Here is a 14,559-nt window from a genome sequence, read left to right on the forward strand (position 1 = left end):
GTAATTAGTTGGTCCACCATACCAGCTGCTTGATTAGCAGTCTGAGGCTTTCTATCTTGTATCAGCCATCGATAATCTGATGGAACTTGCTGGTATAGCTGTTCTAATTTTATTAAATCTTTCAGCTGCTGGAAGTCTTTTACCTCAGAGTTTCTTAACCAGCTCTCAAAATATTGTGCTTGTTTGGCAGCCAGTTGTAGGAAACTTTCATTTTTATCTCTCCTCAGAGTTCTGAATTTTGTTCTATAAAATTCAGGAGTCAGCTGTAACCTTTGTTGTACCAGCTGTTTAAATATAGTGTAATTCCTAAGTTCTTCCACCATTTCACTATAGATCTCTAATAACTTTCCACAAATCTGTGGCCTGAGGTAAATCATCCAATTTTCCTCAGCTATTTGCAGATCTTTACAACACCATTCAAACGAAATTAAAAACTGCTCTACATCATCTTCCTTGTTGTATTTAGGAAACCTCTTTAAGGCTGAATCAACAGGATTAATGATGGGAGTCCCTGGTTGTGCCACCACAGAAGGCTGAGACAGTGTCAGCTTCTGTTTTTCCCATTCGATCTCCATCTTTTTCAGCTCTATCTCTGCCTGTCTCCGTTTCTCCTCTGCTTCTTTCTCCAATTTCATCTTCTCCATCTGTGCCTGTCTCTGTTTCTCTTTATCCTCTGCTTCTTTCTCCAATTTCATCTTCTCCACTTCTAATTTCTTCATCTCTAGTTGATATTTCATCATCGCTTCTGACATGGTGGTCTTTTGTTCAGAATCTGAACTCTCTTCCTCTTGGTACACTTCTACCTCTCCTGCTCCTTTTCTCTGTTTTCTGGTGGCCATTCTCTACAACTTTTACCTCACGAATTTCAGTGAGCGATCTCAGGCACTAAATTAGGGATGTTATACGTATCCCACCGCTTGCCGCCAATTTGTACAGATGTACAGATGTGTGAGGTGACAGGAATGGAATCCTTTCTGATCCCACCACACACAGTTACCACCAATTATAAAAATGTCTTGATAATGATTTTAACTATATTATTCTATGTTTTAACTATCTTCTTCGCTGCCACCAATGGAGGAGATGTCAGGCAGATGGCACTTATTCTTTTTATGCTTTCTTTGTTTATTTTACTTCAGATGGTGATGTTGCTTAACTTAGTATATGATTGTGACAGAGACTTAGATGGAACAAAAATCAAAACAAGTTTATTGCATGTACAGAGCTTAATGGTTTCTATAGCTTTTTAAAGGCACTTAGATTAATGGTTACAAACAGATGTGAGGTGTTCCAACTTTCAAAATACTTCTTTCTCCAAAACTAAACTAGAACCTGATCCTCTTGGATCCACTGGGATTAACTTCCCCTAATCCACAGCCTCTATAAATAACCCTAAACAAGTCACCTAACTTGCTTAGTCTGGCCTAATAGAGGTCTGCCTCCCTGGTTTCCTTAACCTGAAACCAGTCTTTTCCCTATGACTAAAAATCACAGACTGAGATTTAAACTCCCCTGGTTTCCTTTTCAACGGCTGTTGGCTCCGCCCCGTTGTCACGGCAACCTATCTTCTAATGCTGAGCTGGTTACCTTCTGGCACTATCAGCTCCAATACTTACCATTTTAAATTAACCAAACCTGACTGTTTAAACAAAATAAAATAAACATGTCATTTATAAACAAAATAAAATCATACACTTCTTTACATCATGTTTATGGATTATCAAGACTGTGCTGTAAATGGATTTTGGCCTTCTGGGATTCTTTTGGAATAACGTTTGAACTTTGATGTTTCTTTATAAAGTTACTGATTTTTTTTACATATTCATCTTTTAATAAACTCTGTCTTACTGGACTGTCTGGACCAAGTGTGGTGTGTGTGGTGGATAAGGTGGTTCAGGACTGTAGTGCAACAGGGTCATTTACAATAATGTTATTATTAATGTGTCAATGCACTACTAGTGTGGCTTCATATGGAAAAACTACTTTAAGTACCCCACGTTGGATACTTTAGCCATTTCAAAACAAATGCACTGATGTAGAACATCTGACTGCTATCAGGGTGACAGGCTATACTATACCCAAACACATGTAAAGGGAGATTACCTCATCAGTTACTTTAAACCTTCTCAGTAGCGCCACCACTTTTTGCTTGAAGTTTTGTTGCTGTAAATGTAAATACAATGAATAAATACAAAACAAATCAGCAAAAAGTAAAACAGCAAAATGTAAGAGAGAACAAACTGTTTCACATTCTGAAGCTGAAAGATATACTACTACAATACATCAGGGTTGGTACCTTTAATGAGGCTGGGTCCAATATATGCCCAGCATTGGTGCACGACTGGGGGCCCAGAGACATAAAGAAAGTTGACTAGACCTCCCTTGATACAATCTTTTTTGCAGCTTTTCAACAGAGTAGGATTAGAATAATAGAATCATGGAGCTGGAAGAGACCTCAAGGGACATCTAGTTCTTTGATTGCTTATTTTTGCATGATGGCCCAACATGCAGAAATACATAATTAAAGGCCTCTCAACAGAAATTAATTCATTACTGATTTGCATTATCACTATTTTTGCAGCGAGATCAGACAGCCCCATTAAATCCCAATCCCCAATCATATAATTTCATCTATGCCTTTAGGAATTTCCACAGAACTATGTGGTTATGTGAGCACCCCATAACCCACTCTGCGGGACACAGATGGCCTTGATAAGATGGAGGCTTGCCAGACCCTCCCCTGCTCTGGTGGCGTCAGCACTAGCCTTGTACATGGTGACACCCCAAAAGAGTGGCACGGTCCTGTGAAACTATAAAGGCAAATGTACTGTCACTGTTTGGGGTCCCTCCATTTTGGAGGTGCTACTGGGAACTCCAATTCTCTGTATTTTTCTAGCTTGTTTTAGTTTTTCAAAATAAAACTTTCTGAGAACAAGAAACACCTGGTTACTTTGCTGACCATGTCTCTAAAGCTGCACCATTATATTAGTTGGTTAGCCATCTTCAACACAAAGCCACAGGATCATTTATCCCTTCAACTCACCTGGTTTACCCCTTAGCACAAAGCCCAGATTATGTTTTGCTTCCAATGCCAAGGCTGAAGCCAATAAACACTGAAAATGAAGCTATTTCCAATCAACATATTTCTGCAACATATTTGTGAAAAAATCAGGAATCATTAATATCACTAATACCTGATTGATGTGAAAAAAATTGATTTGGATGTACCTACAAGCAAAAGAGACCTCGGAAGTTTGTTGTGTTATGGACATCTTTTTTTTGGGCTCGTACAGCTAGATAGGGATGTACCATTAAGAGCCCAAATTATTATTCTTGTTGTTTATTTATATCCCCCTTTTCTCTACAAAAGGACTCAAAGCAGCTAAACAGATGCCTGTGACACTCAACAAACTTCCTTGGTCTGTTTTGCTTGTGCTACCTTGTAGACTCCTATCCCAAGCCAAAACTTTATTGAGTAGGCTCATCAAAATCAGTTATAAGACCTGTGGCTTGTAAGTCACTCTAGGACAATGTTTCTTAACCTGTGGGTCCCCAGATGTTTTGGTCTTCAACTCCCAGAAATCCTAACAACTGGTAAACTGGTTGGGATTTCTGGGAGTTATAGACCAAAACACCTGGGGGCCCACAGGTTGAGAACCACTGCTATAGAAAAACCTGAAATGCATAAAATAGGTTCTGCACCTGTTTTCCCCAATGGACATGCATTCACTCAGATTCCAAGAACAATGAGGTCAAAAGACTTTCATGTGCATCCGTTAGACAGCTACTGTGGTGATGTGTATTGAGAAGTCAATTCTCAGTAGTAGGCAGGGATATTTACCCTGTTGGGATACAACTCGCTCTACTTCCCTGTACACCTGATAGCTATACCTATCCCAACAGCGAACATGGAATCTGAGTGAACGGTAATGAAGAGCCACTCACCCTGCAGCATATCAAGTTTCCCCTGGCATCCTGAGGCCAGTTGTTTTTGGATCCTACTAGAGAAGTATAAAGAGAAAGGGATTCCTATCCAGCCATTTCCTACTAAAAGAGAAACTCTGCATGTGGTAATGTCAAGACCTTTCTTGTAAAACACTCAAGATTACAGACATTCTGAAAGGGAAAGATATGATAGAACTCCCAATTCCTCAACCCAGCTGGGAATCTGTGGTTTGTGCAGAAGCTTGAAAGATAGTAACTTAGTAGCTGAAGTTTACACAATCAATAAATACAATTGTATAGCCACTGACTGTTTTTCCAAAGAGAGCATTATATCTTGCTCCAACTTTTCAAACTACACATGAATGTTAGTAAAATTAATTTCCACCAACCCTGGTTATGGATGTTGTTCTTACTATCGATCTCCATTGCTTCTTTGGCTTCCCCAATTCATATTCATCATCATCCAGATCCTTAAAAGAAAGGAAAATGAGTATCATCCCAATATTCAAAATTACATAAGTGAAATAAAAATGCTTGCATATTTCTATGTCCCTCTGGGCATGCTCAAGGAGTGGGTTTTGTACTTTTACAACTCAGTTCCCTAGACTTCCGTTTTGGTAATATATCAAGTAGAGAATTAACTTAATGAGTCATCAAAGCACTACAGCAGTGGGGAGAATGTGTGTGTGTATAATGTCAGGATACAGCTGAGCAGTTGTAAGCAAGTTCCGTTACAGGCAGGCAGACTGTTCTTCTTCATGCTTTTTTCCATTCTTACATATAAAGATATTGTCTCAGAAGCTAGACACATGGAAATGCCACTGTAAAACAGTGTCTCCAACTTCCATCCTACAAAGGCCACTAAGGATACCATAGCCAACAGTATCAAAAGTCACCAGAAGGTCCAGAAGCCTCAACAAGGATACACTCCTCTGTCCAGTTCAACAAAATTTGGAGAAAAAAAATCTGTTTCTGGTTTGAAAGTATTATTTCCAGTGTAACTGTGCAGTACTTACTTTGAAAGTAGTTGTTATATTCCAGAAACTTCATTTTTGTGGCTGCCAGAAACTACGTTGAATTGGTTGAGACTCAATGAGATATTCATTAAAAAACTACAATAAAATGTGCTGCAGGATGTCCCACAAAAAGAAAGTTTTATGTGGTTTAATTATTTTTTCCCATGTTTTTATGATAGAACCAATTAGGAAATGTCCTTTATAATCCAGAAACAAAAATCATGTTACATACATGATTATATTACATACAAGCTGTATTCAACTCATGAGGCTAAAATAAAATTGAAATTGAAATGAATCCAGATAACCATTCCATTGAGGAACGTTTGGAGCTAAGAGGATGCCAAATACAGTGTTCCCTCCCTACTTTGCGGTTTGCTTTTCACTCCCTCACTGCTTCACGGGTTTTTTCTGAGCAGTGGCGCATGCACGAAAGGTGCCAGTTTCCCTTTTGCGTATGTGCCCTCCCTCTCATCGTCGGCGTTCAGCCGGGCCACTTTGGATGTCGACAAGAGGGAGGTGCATGCGCAAAAGGGAAATTGGCAGGCGCCGGAGAGGAGGCTGTCAAGAAGAAGCGCAGGAAGAAGGCTTGCGAAGAGGAGAAAGGTCACCTAACTACTAATATAATGTGTAAGTATAGTGCCCCTACTTGGCGGATTTTCACTTATTGTGGGTGGTCCTGGAACGTAACCCCTGCAATAAGTGAGGGAACACTATACTCCTGAATCTCTCTCTCCCCCCCCCCCCCCCAAATATAATCACACCCAGTAGCATCACTGGGTTCTTGGTTAAAACATCTTATGGTGTTTGTCCACCTGGCACTTTCACCTGAACCCTGCATGGGGAAGTGGGAAGAATACGGTGTCCTCAGTTGGCATTTCCAGGTGCCAATTAAGTGACAGCCTTAGAAGAATGAGCAAAATGGGAATTTTCTGCTACCTAGAATTCCTGATTAGAAATGTATGGGGAATCCACTTCCTAGAGAAGCTGTGGTTCCAGCCATACCAGTTCTAAAAAAAGTCATTGCTCCTGTTTGAGGGGATCCCTCACTGCTGCTCTAAATGTCAAGATGATCATTTAACTTGCGGCAGCTCCTTAGCATCAAGGATCTAGTTGATTTTCCATTTCAGATGTCCACCACAGCTTTTCTAACACTACCTCACAAGCCACCAAAATTGTTTGAATCCCTTAGACTCTTAGGGAGGGGCAATTCTTTCACTAGAAAGGGTGAGACTACTGCATCAGGTGGAAAATGACACTGACTGCTTGCCAATGTTAAGGTAAAATTAAATAGCCAATTATAAGAGCAGCTTCCTCCCTGCTGACCTTCAGGGAAAAAAATTAAAACGTGGTTATGGGAACAAGCTTTTGGATAGCAAGTTTTTTAGTGCAACAAGACAATAAAGAATAATGAAATGACAAATGGAACGGCCTTGAATTATGATTTTGAATGAGGTGATTTTAATCATTGGTTTTAAATTGTATAATTATAATGTCTTTGGTTTTAATGTAACTGTTTATTTTATTGTATTTATGTCATCGAATTGCTGCTGATTTTGTAAGGCCACTCTGAGTGCTCTTCGGTATGAGAAGGGCAGGATATAAATGAAGTAAATAAATAATAAATAAATATTCACTTCTGTAAATAGAATAGAGGTGGCATCTTGTTTTCTGATTCAGGTAGCAATGCACCCTGCAGGAGATTATCATAACAGTTTTCTATTCTATTTTATAGCCTCTTTAAATGCTCCCCCCCCCCCCCCAAATATGCTATTTGACACAGCAAATAAATGTTTAAATAAGTGAATAAAATAACCAATCAACAATAGTCTTACATTTGTGACCTTATGGCTCCCTTGAGTCCCCACAAGGAGAAAGGTAGGGTATATTATTATTATTATTATTATTATTATTATTATTATTATTATTATTATTGCCACCAAGTTAAAAATGCTTATCCAGACAAAAAGTTTGTAGAAGGAATTTATATGATACCTGTCCCTGAACAGCATCATCACTAGCTTCTTGTTCTGAAGAGAAGCTTTCATATTCCTCTTCGGAATAGTTATCTGTAAAAGACAAACACAGAAGTAATTGAATCACACTTTTATTGAACAATAACAACCCACTTCCCAGGAGTTCAAATATATCATTAAAAAGCAATCAGAAAGCCTACATGCTACGATAAAAGCATGTAGGTGATCCATGAATTTCTTGAGGAAAAATTATTTTTACCATTATATTTTATATACACCTTCAATACAGTTGGCTCTTTACACACAGATCTGTGAGTATAAAGAACATAATAATTTAAAATATTAATTTGAATAATTAATCTTTTATGCTATTTCCTTTCCCAAGAGGCAATGAAATATGAAAAGCTTTATACTTTCTCAAAAATCTAGGATGTCCCCCAAGTTTTGCAATTCAGCAGAATATTTATCTTTGTATTACTGTATTGAAAACACACAGAAAATATTTAGCGAACTGTTTCCTTATCTTACTTAAACCATATTCAGAAAGCAATATAAGAGATGGCCAGCAAGGTTTTCGTAGTCTTTTTAAAATCCGTATTTTTAATTTTCAAAAGTCATGCTTTACTGACCACCACTATTTTTCCCCTTGGGCATGCAAGTCTGGCAATATGGCTTCTCAACCCCCCCCCCCCCCCCCCGTTTACTAGCAAATGGCCTTTCTTAAAGTGTGCCCAAAACTAGGTGACTAGTGGCCTCCATACATTCAAGGTTGTTCACAACTGTAGTTCACAACTGGAAGCCTTAGCATTTAACGGCTGTGTTGTTAAAGTGTGAAGTATGGAACGGTCGGTCAATGCGACTTAAGCAATGTGCAGTCATTGAATTCTTGACAGCAGAAGGTGTCACCCCAAAGGAGATTCATCAGAGAATGTAAACTGTTTATGGTGATTGTGTTGATGTGAATACTGTGCGTCGTTGGGCGAGTAAGCTTAAAGATGTTGAGGTGGGAACATCTGACTTGCGTGACAAAGAATTGGACGTCCTGTGACAACAACCACTGAGTTTCACAAGCGAAAGGTTGACAGATTGATTCAGGACGATCGTCTTGTCACTCAGAAAGAAATTTCAAGCATAATTGGCATTTCACAAGAACGTGTGGGTCACATTATTGCTTTGCTTGGCTATCGGAAGATCCAACTCTTTGTTTGTCACTCAAGTCAGATGTTCCCACCTCAACATCTTTAAACTTACTCGCACAGTACTCACATCAAATGGAACTGTAGAGGAGAGTCTACTGAACAAGCCAGTACCTGCCACATACCAGTACTGCCATCTGTTGAGGAGTTATGAAGATGGAGGCATTACTTTTCATTCAACCCTCGTATGAGTCTACACTGCCGTATAATCCAATTCAAAGCAGACAATCTATATTTTATATGGCCATGTAGAAGGCACCTAAAACAAAGGTGATATAGCAGAAGAGGACCAGAGTAGAAGGGGCAGAACAAGATCCTGAAAAACCCCACAGATAGCATCCCAGACCAGTTCAACAAATTGTTCTTGAGGCTTCATCACCAACACCTCATCATCATTTGGCACTTAATATATGCAGAAAACAGATTATGAATACTTAAGTGTTCTAAAATTACCTGTAGTCTTAGTTTTCTGGCTCAGATGTACTGCACTATCCTCTTGGTCTATTGGCTGACTGGACAATGAGAAAATCCATAGTTCTGCTATTTTGACTGTCATTTCCTTGATGCTGCTGAAAAGGCTCAAAACCTGGCCTCCTTCTGTTGGATGTTGCAATACCTAGAATGGGAGACATACACATGCACTCCAATCAAATTTTGTGTGTCAAAATACAATTTCTTCTGAACTGTACAGTCAAGGAATTCAAAGAAACACCCTCTTTCTTATAGAAAAGTTGCTTGGCTCTCTTCCTTTATCGAAGTAATTATTAATTAAAGGAAGTTAACAAGCAGCTTTTCCATGTTCACAGCACCCCAGTAAACAATTTACAATAATGCAATCAACACATGTGATTTACAATACATATGAGCTATTCAAGGCTTTTGATAAAATTCATTCAGCTCACTCCTTGCCCTCTCTGAAGCAGATTGGCACTGGACAAAAGAAGACATGAGATGAAATTGATGTACCCTGGGGAGGTGCATAATGTAGGAAAAGGGTGCAAATATCTCTATAACTGCATACATTTGGGGACAGAGGTGTCTCTTTAGGGGAGAATATATTGGGGCTACAGACCTGCACCTTTGTCATGAGCCACATACTCCTAACAGCCAAATGAAGAGTAATGCCTGGCTGGGGGTAGGAAGAACAGAGAAGCTTACTGATCCCTGCTTATACACAGTGGATTTTGACATCATTCCAAAGCATTTGTGACCTGAGTACATCACAAGCAGAGAGAGCACAAAGCAAACTGTTAACAGTTGTATCTTCAACTTCAGGAGGCCTACTTTTCATGCAAGATGACACGCTAAATACCTGAAATTCTTCTTACAGTACATGAAAACATATAGGCAAATCTACTACAGGCAAATCTTACAATCAGAGTTTGTGGCCCCACCAGGTATTATTTGACTGCAACTCATCTCCAATAGCTTGGTTCAGCTTTAATAACCTTAATTTATGCTGAGATCTCCATTTACAAAATGACCAATCATGTACTAAATAGAAGTGAACTTACCTCCACCATATTGACAGATCCCACGGCCAAAGTTTTGTAGCCAAGAATTGTTCTGTTTTTGTACCGTTTCCTCCTCTGCAGCATTATCTGAAGTTTATTGCCTTCTCTTTTCAAGAAATGGGGATACTGCAGTTGAAACATTTCAATATTGTACTACCATGTACATAGAAAATAACTTCTGTAAATTTTCTAGGCACATTAGCTATAATAGAAACCAGGGCAATTCCCTCCAGCCTCCCTTGTGGGCTGCCCCCTCCCAAACATATTGTTATCTTCATTGTCATCCTTGCTGTCACCATTTTGAGAAGGGTTTCAAGGAAAATTAAGATTACGGCACTGTTATTGCAGAGATTTACCTGTTTATCATGCTACATACACTTCTGAAATGTTTTGCTTAGGTAAAGTATGTAACATAAAGGCTTGGGCATTCAGGAAACAAAATAGATTCATATGGCTAACCTATTTTCATTTAAACAGTAAGATGACACTGATATGGGCATGAGAACGCCCAAAAGACAAAGAAAACTTCCTCTCTGCAATTTTTTTATCATGTCAGAAGTGGCTTGAGAACACACTGCAAGTTGCTTCTGGTGTGAGAGAATTAGCTGTCTACAGAGATGTTGCCCAGGGGACGCCCAGATGTGTTACCATCCTGCTGGCAGGCTCCTCTCATGTCCCCACAAGCTAGAGCTGGCAGACGGAAACTCATCCCGTCTCGTGGATTCGAACCGGCAACCTTCAGATCAGCAACCCAGCCTTCAGGTCAGCAGTCCAGCTGGCACAAGGGTTAACCCACTGCACCACTGCAGCTCCTCTCTACCTGAGCACACACCAAGCATGACTAGATATACAAGCCTGCCCAAGGATCTTCAGTGAGGTCTTCTGCTGAAAAAGATTCAGTCTAGACCCAAGTACATAATCACCTTCTAGTCTAGAGGACAGATAGTGAGAATCAGAGGGACTGAATTTAATAATAGTAATAATAATAATACCCATATACTTTGGGCATTTTGGGACCAAAGTATAAGGCCAGGATGCAGGACACAATTTTTTTCTTTCTCACTCTTATTCTAATGATTTCTCACACTTGTTCTTATTACAGAGAAATTACGAGCACTGAATGAAGTTAAAATAAATATACATATACTATGTACTACCCAAAACTGTACATAGATATCTCTACAGAAAAAAGCAAGCAGGTAAAAGTATTTCTTACATTACCTGTAGAGAAAACGTGAGTGCAAGTTCTGTTTCTATGCGACCACCAGGGTGCAGCATAATTTCATGAGAGCGCAATATTCTCTTTGAACCCTGCACAGAAAATGGTTATAAATATGTTTACATGCTTCAATAGATTAATGCACAAATTGAGTTAACAGATTATCAATTGATTTCCCTCTGTGAGAATGTTCCTTCCAATGCACATCTTCTTTAATGTGTTCAACAAATTGTATTGGATATGCAGCTCTACACACAACACAACTTTTTCCTTAGAAAAACATATAGTAGTGTATATACAAAGATGTAGATAATAAAAGGTATATGATCAAGAGGGCTCCTTTTGTTTTTCAGAGACATTCAAACTGAGTTATAACTGCAAAAAGCTCTGATATATCTTCTTTTATGTTTGCTAGCCCTTTAACAAAAAACAATTGAAGTCAATAACTTTCAACATCAGCTACTTAAAAATAAATTTGATAAATCAAAAGTATCTGCATATTTTTATTATTTATTTATTTATTTCAATTATTTATACCCCGCCCTTCTCACCCGAGGGGACTCAGGGCGGCTTACAAGTGGCAATTGATGCCGTTACACTGATATACAATAAACTAAAACAATTAAAACAGTTAAAACAGTCATAAAATAGTCATAAAATACAATATACAAAGTTTAAAACAATGCAAAGTGCTTATGCCATTCATCCACCAGACCTTATACAAGAGCCGTAATTCAGACCACGTCGAAGCCAACACATGCTTATTCTTCAAATGCCTGCGTACATAGCCAGGTCTTCAGTTTTTTTCTGAACCCCAAAAGGGATGGGGCCTGCCAAATGTCACTGGGGAGGGAGTTCCACAGCCGGGGAGCCACCACCGAGAAGGCCCTGTCTCTCGTCCCCACCAGCCGTGCCTGTGAGGCGGGTGGGACTGAGAGCAGGGCCTCTCCAGAAGATCTTAAGGTTCTTGTGGGTTCAGATCAAGCACACACCCAAGCCTCTCTTTTGTGTCTTTAAGATTGCCCAACCTTTGCCATTAACAAAAAAGTTCATTTCTAAGTTTCTTACACATTGATTAGTACCATATATTTTGATTAAGCCAATTTCATATTACCTGCATTTTGACAGCAATCACGACAGAAATCAGATCCTTATCCAATTCTCTCAACACTACCAGTTTCTTCAAAGTCAAGCTGCACAACCTGCAAATTAAAGCAAATATCTGTATTCAGTTATTCTGAAATTGACTTATTACAAATTGTTTTTTCATATTCTACAATATTTAACTCCTGATCTATGAACATTAGCCTTTAGCGTCACTTCCTTGGTGTGAAAATCAGGACTTCTCTAAAGATTCTAGAGAAACTAGCTCTCCAAAAGATTATATAGAATACCTTGCAAGGTTATTTATCTTAACAAGATAAAAACTAGAATTTTTATTAATTTTTATTCCTTGACTTTTCCACTGTGCTCAAGACACTTGGTTTGGTCGCCTCACTGCACCCTAAACATTCTTGTGATACTATTTTTTTTAAAAAACAAACAAACAAATAAACATATAAGAAAAGTATATAAGAAAAAATATATCATTATTGTTGAATAACAGTTTTAGGATTAAAGTAAAAGTAAAGGTTTTCCCCTGACATTGTATAGTTGTGTCTGACCCTGGGGGGTGGTGCCCATCTCCATTTCTAAGCCAAAGAGCCAGCGTTGTCCGTAGACACCTCCTAGGTCATGTGGCCGGCATGACTGCATGGAGTGTCGTTACCTTCCCACCAGAGTTGTACCTATTGATCTACTCACATTTTACATGTTTTCGAACTGCTAGGTTGGCAGAAGCTGGGGCTAACAGCAGGAGCTTGTCAAGCCACGGTTAGTAAAACGCTCGTAAAGATTGATTTGCAGAGTGGTTTGACAGAGCTCACCTTGCTCCTCCGATTCAAACTGCTAACCTTTCGGTCAGCAAGTTCAGCTTACTCCCCCAAAAGCTGAGATACTAATGATTTGTAGTATTCTAATTAACTTCACAGTGGAAGTGCATTTGACCTGCGTCCCTTTCCTGCCCCATCCTATTACACACCAACTCCTTTGTTACAGTGGTTCCTGAATCTGGACTATCACTCTCCAGGGTAACATCTGGATTATAGGGATAAATTTGCCACTGACTGGGGAGGTGGGGGTGGCTTTATTCAGCCTAAATTGGGAACTGCGAATTTCACTGCAATGCAAGAAGTCCAGACAGGCATTATGCATCTGATCAGTTGTGACCAATATTAGCAGTCATCATAAAGAACTGCTGAGAGCTGTGCAAGCTCCTTGAGATTCTACCGGGATCCATTTTTTTGCCTAGACTGCCAATACTTTTACTTCCTGGCAAGCCTCTCTTTATTAACATTCATAAAACTGAAGGTGAAAATGGATGATATAATGCAATTCTACAGAATGGTAAAGGTTTGAAATTCTCTATCTTTGGAGGTCAAGTCATATCTTCAACTACATCCAAAATTACACATGGAAAGCACCCAGAGAAGTCATCAGCAACACTTTATCATTAGGTTCCTGTTAGATCCACTGTGAAATGCGGATCTCAGATGGGATGTCTTGAAAATGCTCCCAACAAAGCAGCCTAAAAAGCCCTTGTAAGATAGATCGAATTGCCATTTTAGCATCACATCAAGCCACTCAGTATAATATCATTCTGAGGAATGGTGGGAAAGTAAAAAGGCAAACAACCATAAAGAAGAACAATACAACCTCCCTATCTGCAGAGGACACATTCCTGGACTTCATGAGGATACATACAACTTCAGATAACAGCAAACCCTTTTTTAAATGGGAAGAGTGATTACTGTACCTAGAAGAGAATGTAAATTGTACAGGAGACGCTGCATTCAAAAGTAAAACTGTACAAAAGTCAAACTGCATATTTAGATTTTGCAGGTAAGGGAGTTGTACTGTAAGTAGAACTTCACTAGCATCTGAAGCTAATAGACTCCATTAAAATAGAGGAGGCCCATCAAAGGATCATCTGAGATATGAAACCGACTCCAAAAGTACCCGCCCCCCAAACACATGCACACCAGTCCTTGGGGATAGAATGAGGCAATGACATGGTATCACACTTTAAATCTATGCAATGTCACAATGACAGGCATTTTCAAGAATAACGTTCTTTATTGCCCAAGGTTAAATTTAAGGTCTGTGCTTTGTGCAATGAATTGCTAAGATGATGTTAGCTGCCAAATGTGCAAAGCAAAAATGGGAGAGGCTTGCTGAAATACCCTTCAATCTCCAATTTTAATCTATCACCTCCTGCTGTCTAGCTGCAGGCCACATTTTGGGACTAAAACAGTCTGGCAATTTTACAAAATGACTTGGTCTTGAGGAAACACGAGAAGAACACTTTACTGGCTTCCTTAAAATTTATCAGCAACTTTTAGTACCTTCAATCCATACTACCTTCTTACATAAACTTAAAGAGTAAGGAAGCAATGAAGTTACAATGGTTCTGGTCCAGAATTCTACATCTGTTGGAGAAAGTGATACTGTGTCATTTCTGTTGAGCTCCATGGCTATTAAGCTGTGAGACGTCACAATAATCAATGTCATCTGAAGTCAATGGGAAAGGTTAACAAGAACTCAGAGTTGTCAATTTGTTGACAACCTCACATCCCCTAGCCCAGGAGGGAGGTG

The 14,559-nt window shown here is 39.2% G+C and overlaps 1 protein-coding gene across 6 annotated transcripts in view; it reads right to left on the reverse strand.

Moving 5' to 3' along the window:
- pacs2 (phosphofurin acidic cluster sorting protein 2) overlaps window positions 1–14,559 on the reverse strand; it is an 80,487-nt gene that overhangs the window by 50,395 nt on the left and 15,533 nt on the right. For 4 of the 6 annotated variants that reach the window (XM_062979436.1, XM_062979433.1, XM_062979435.1 and 1 more), the window contains exons 2-8: window positions 11,981–12,068; window positions 10,869–10,958; window positions 9,648–9,773; window positions 8,587–8,749; window positions 6,957–7,030; window positions 4,335–4,415; window positions 2,104–2,163 (exon numbers count right to left, since the gene is read on the reverse strand). In XM_062979436.1, coding sequence (XP_062835506.1) covers window positions 2,104–2,163; window positions 4,335–4,415; window positions 6,957–7,030; window positions 8,587–8,749; window positions 9,648–9,773; window positions 10,869–10,958; window positions 11,981–12,068 — 682 coding nt within the window. The remainder of the gene's footprint in view (window positions 1–2,103; window positions 2,164–4,334; window positions 4,416–6,956; window positions 7,031–8,586; window positions 8,750–9,647; window positions 9,774–10,868; window positions 10,959–11,980; window positions 12,069–14,559) is intronic. The other 2 variants (XM_062979437.1, XM_062979434.1) reach the window with 1 other exon arrangement.

The sequence above is a fragment of the Anolis carolinensis genome, chromosome 4 (assembly GCF_035594765.1).
Source record: "Anolis carolinensis isolate JA03-04 chromosome 4, rAnoCar3.1.pri, whole genome shotgun sequence".
Taxonomy (NCBI): domain Eukaryota; kingdom Metazoa; phylum Chordata; class Lepidosauria; order Squamata; family Dactyloidae; genus Anolis; species Anolis carolinensis.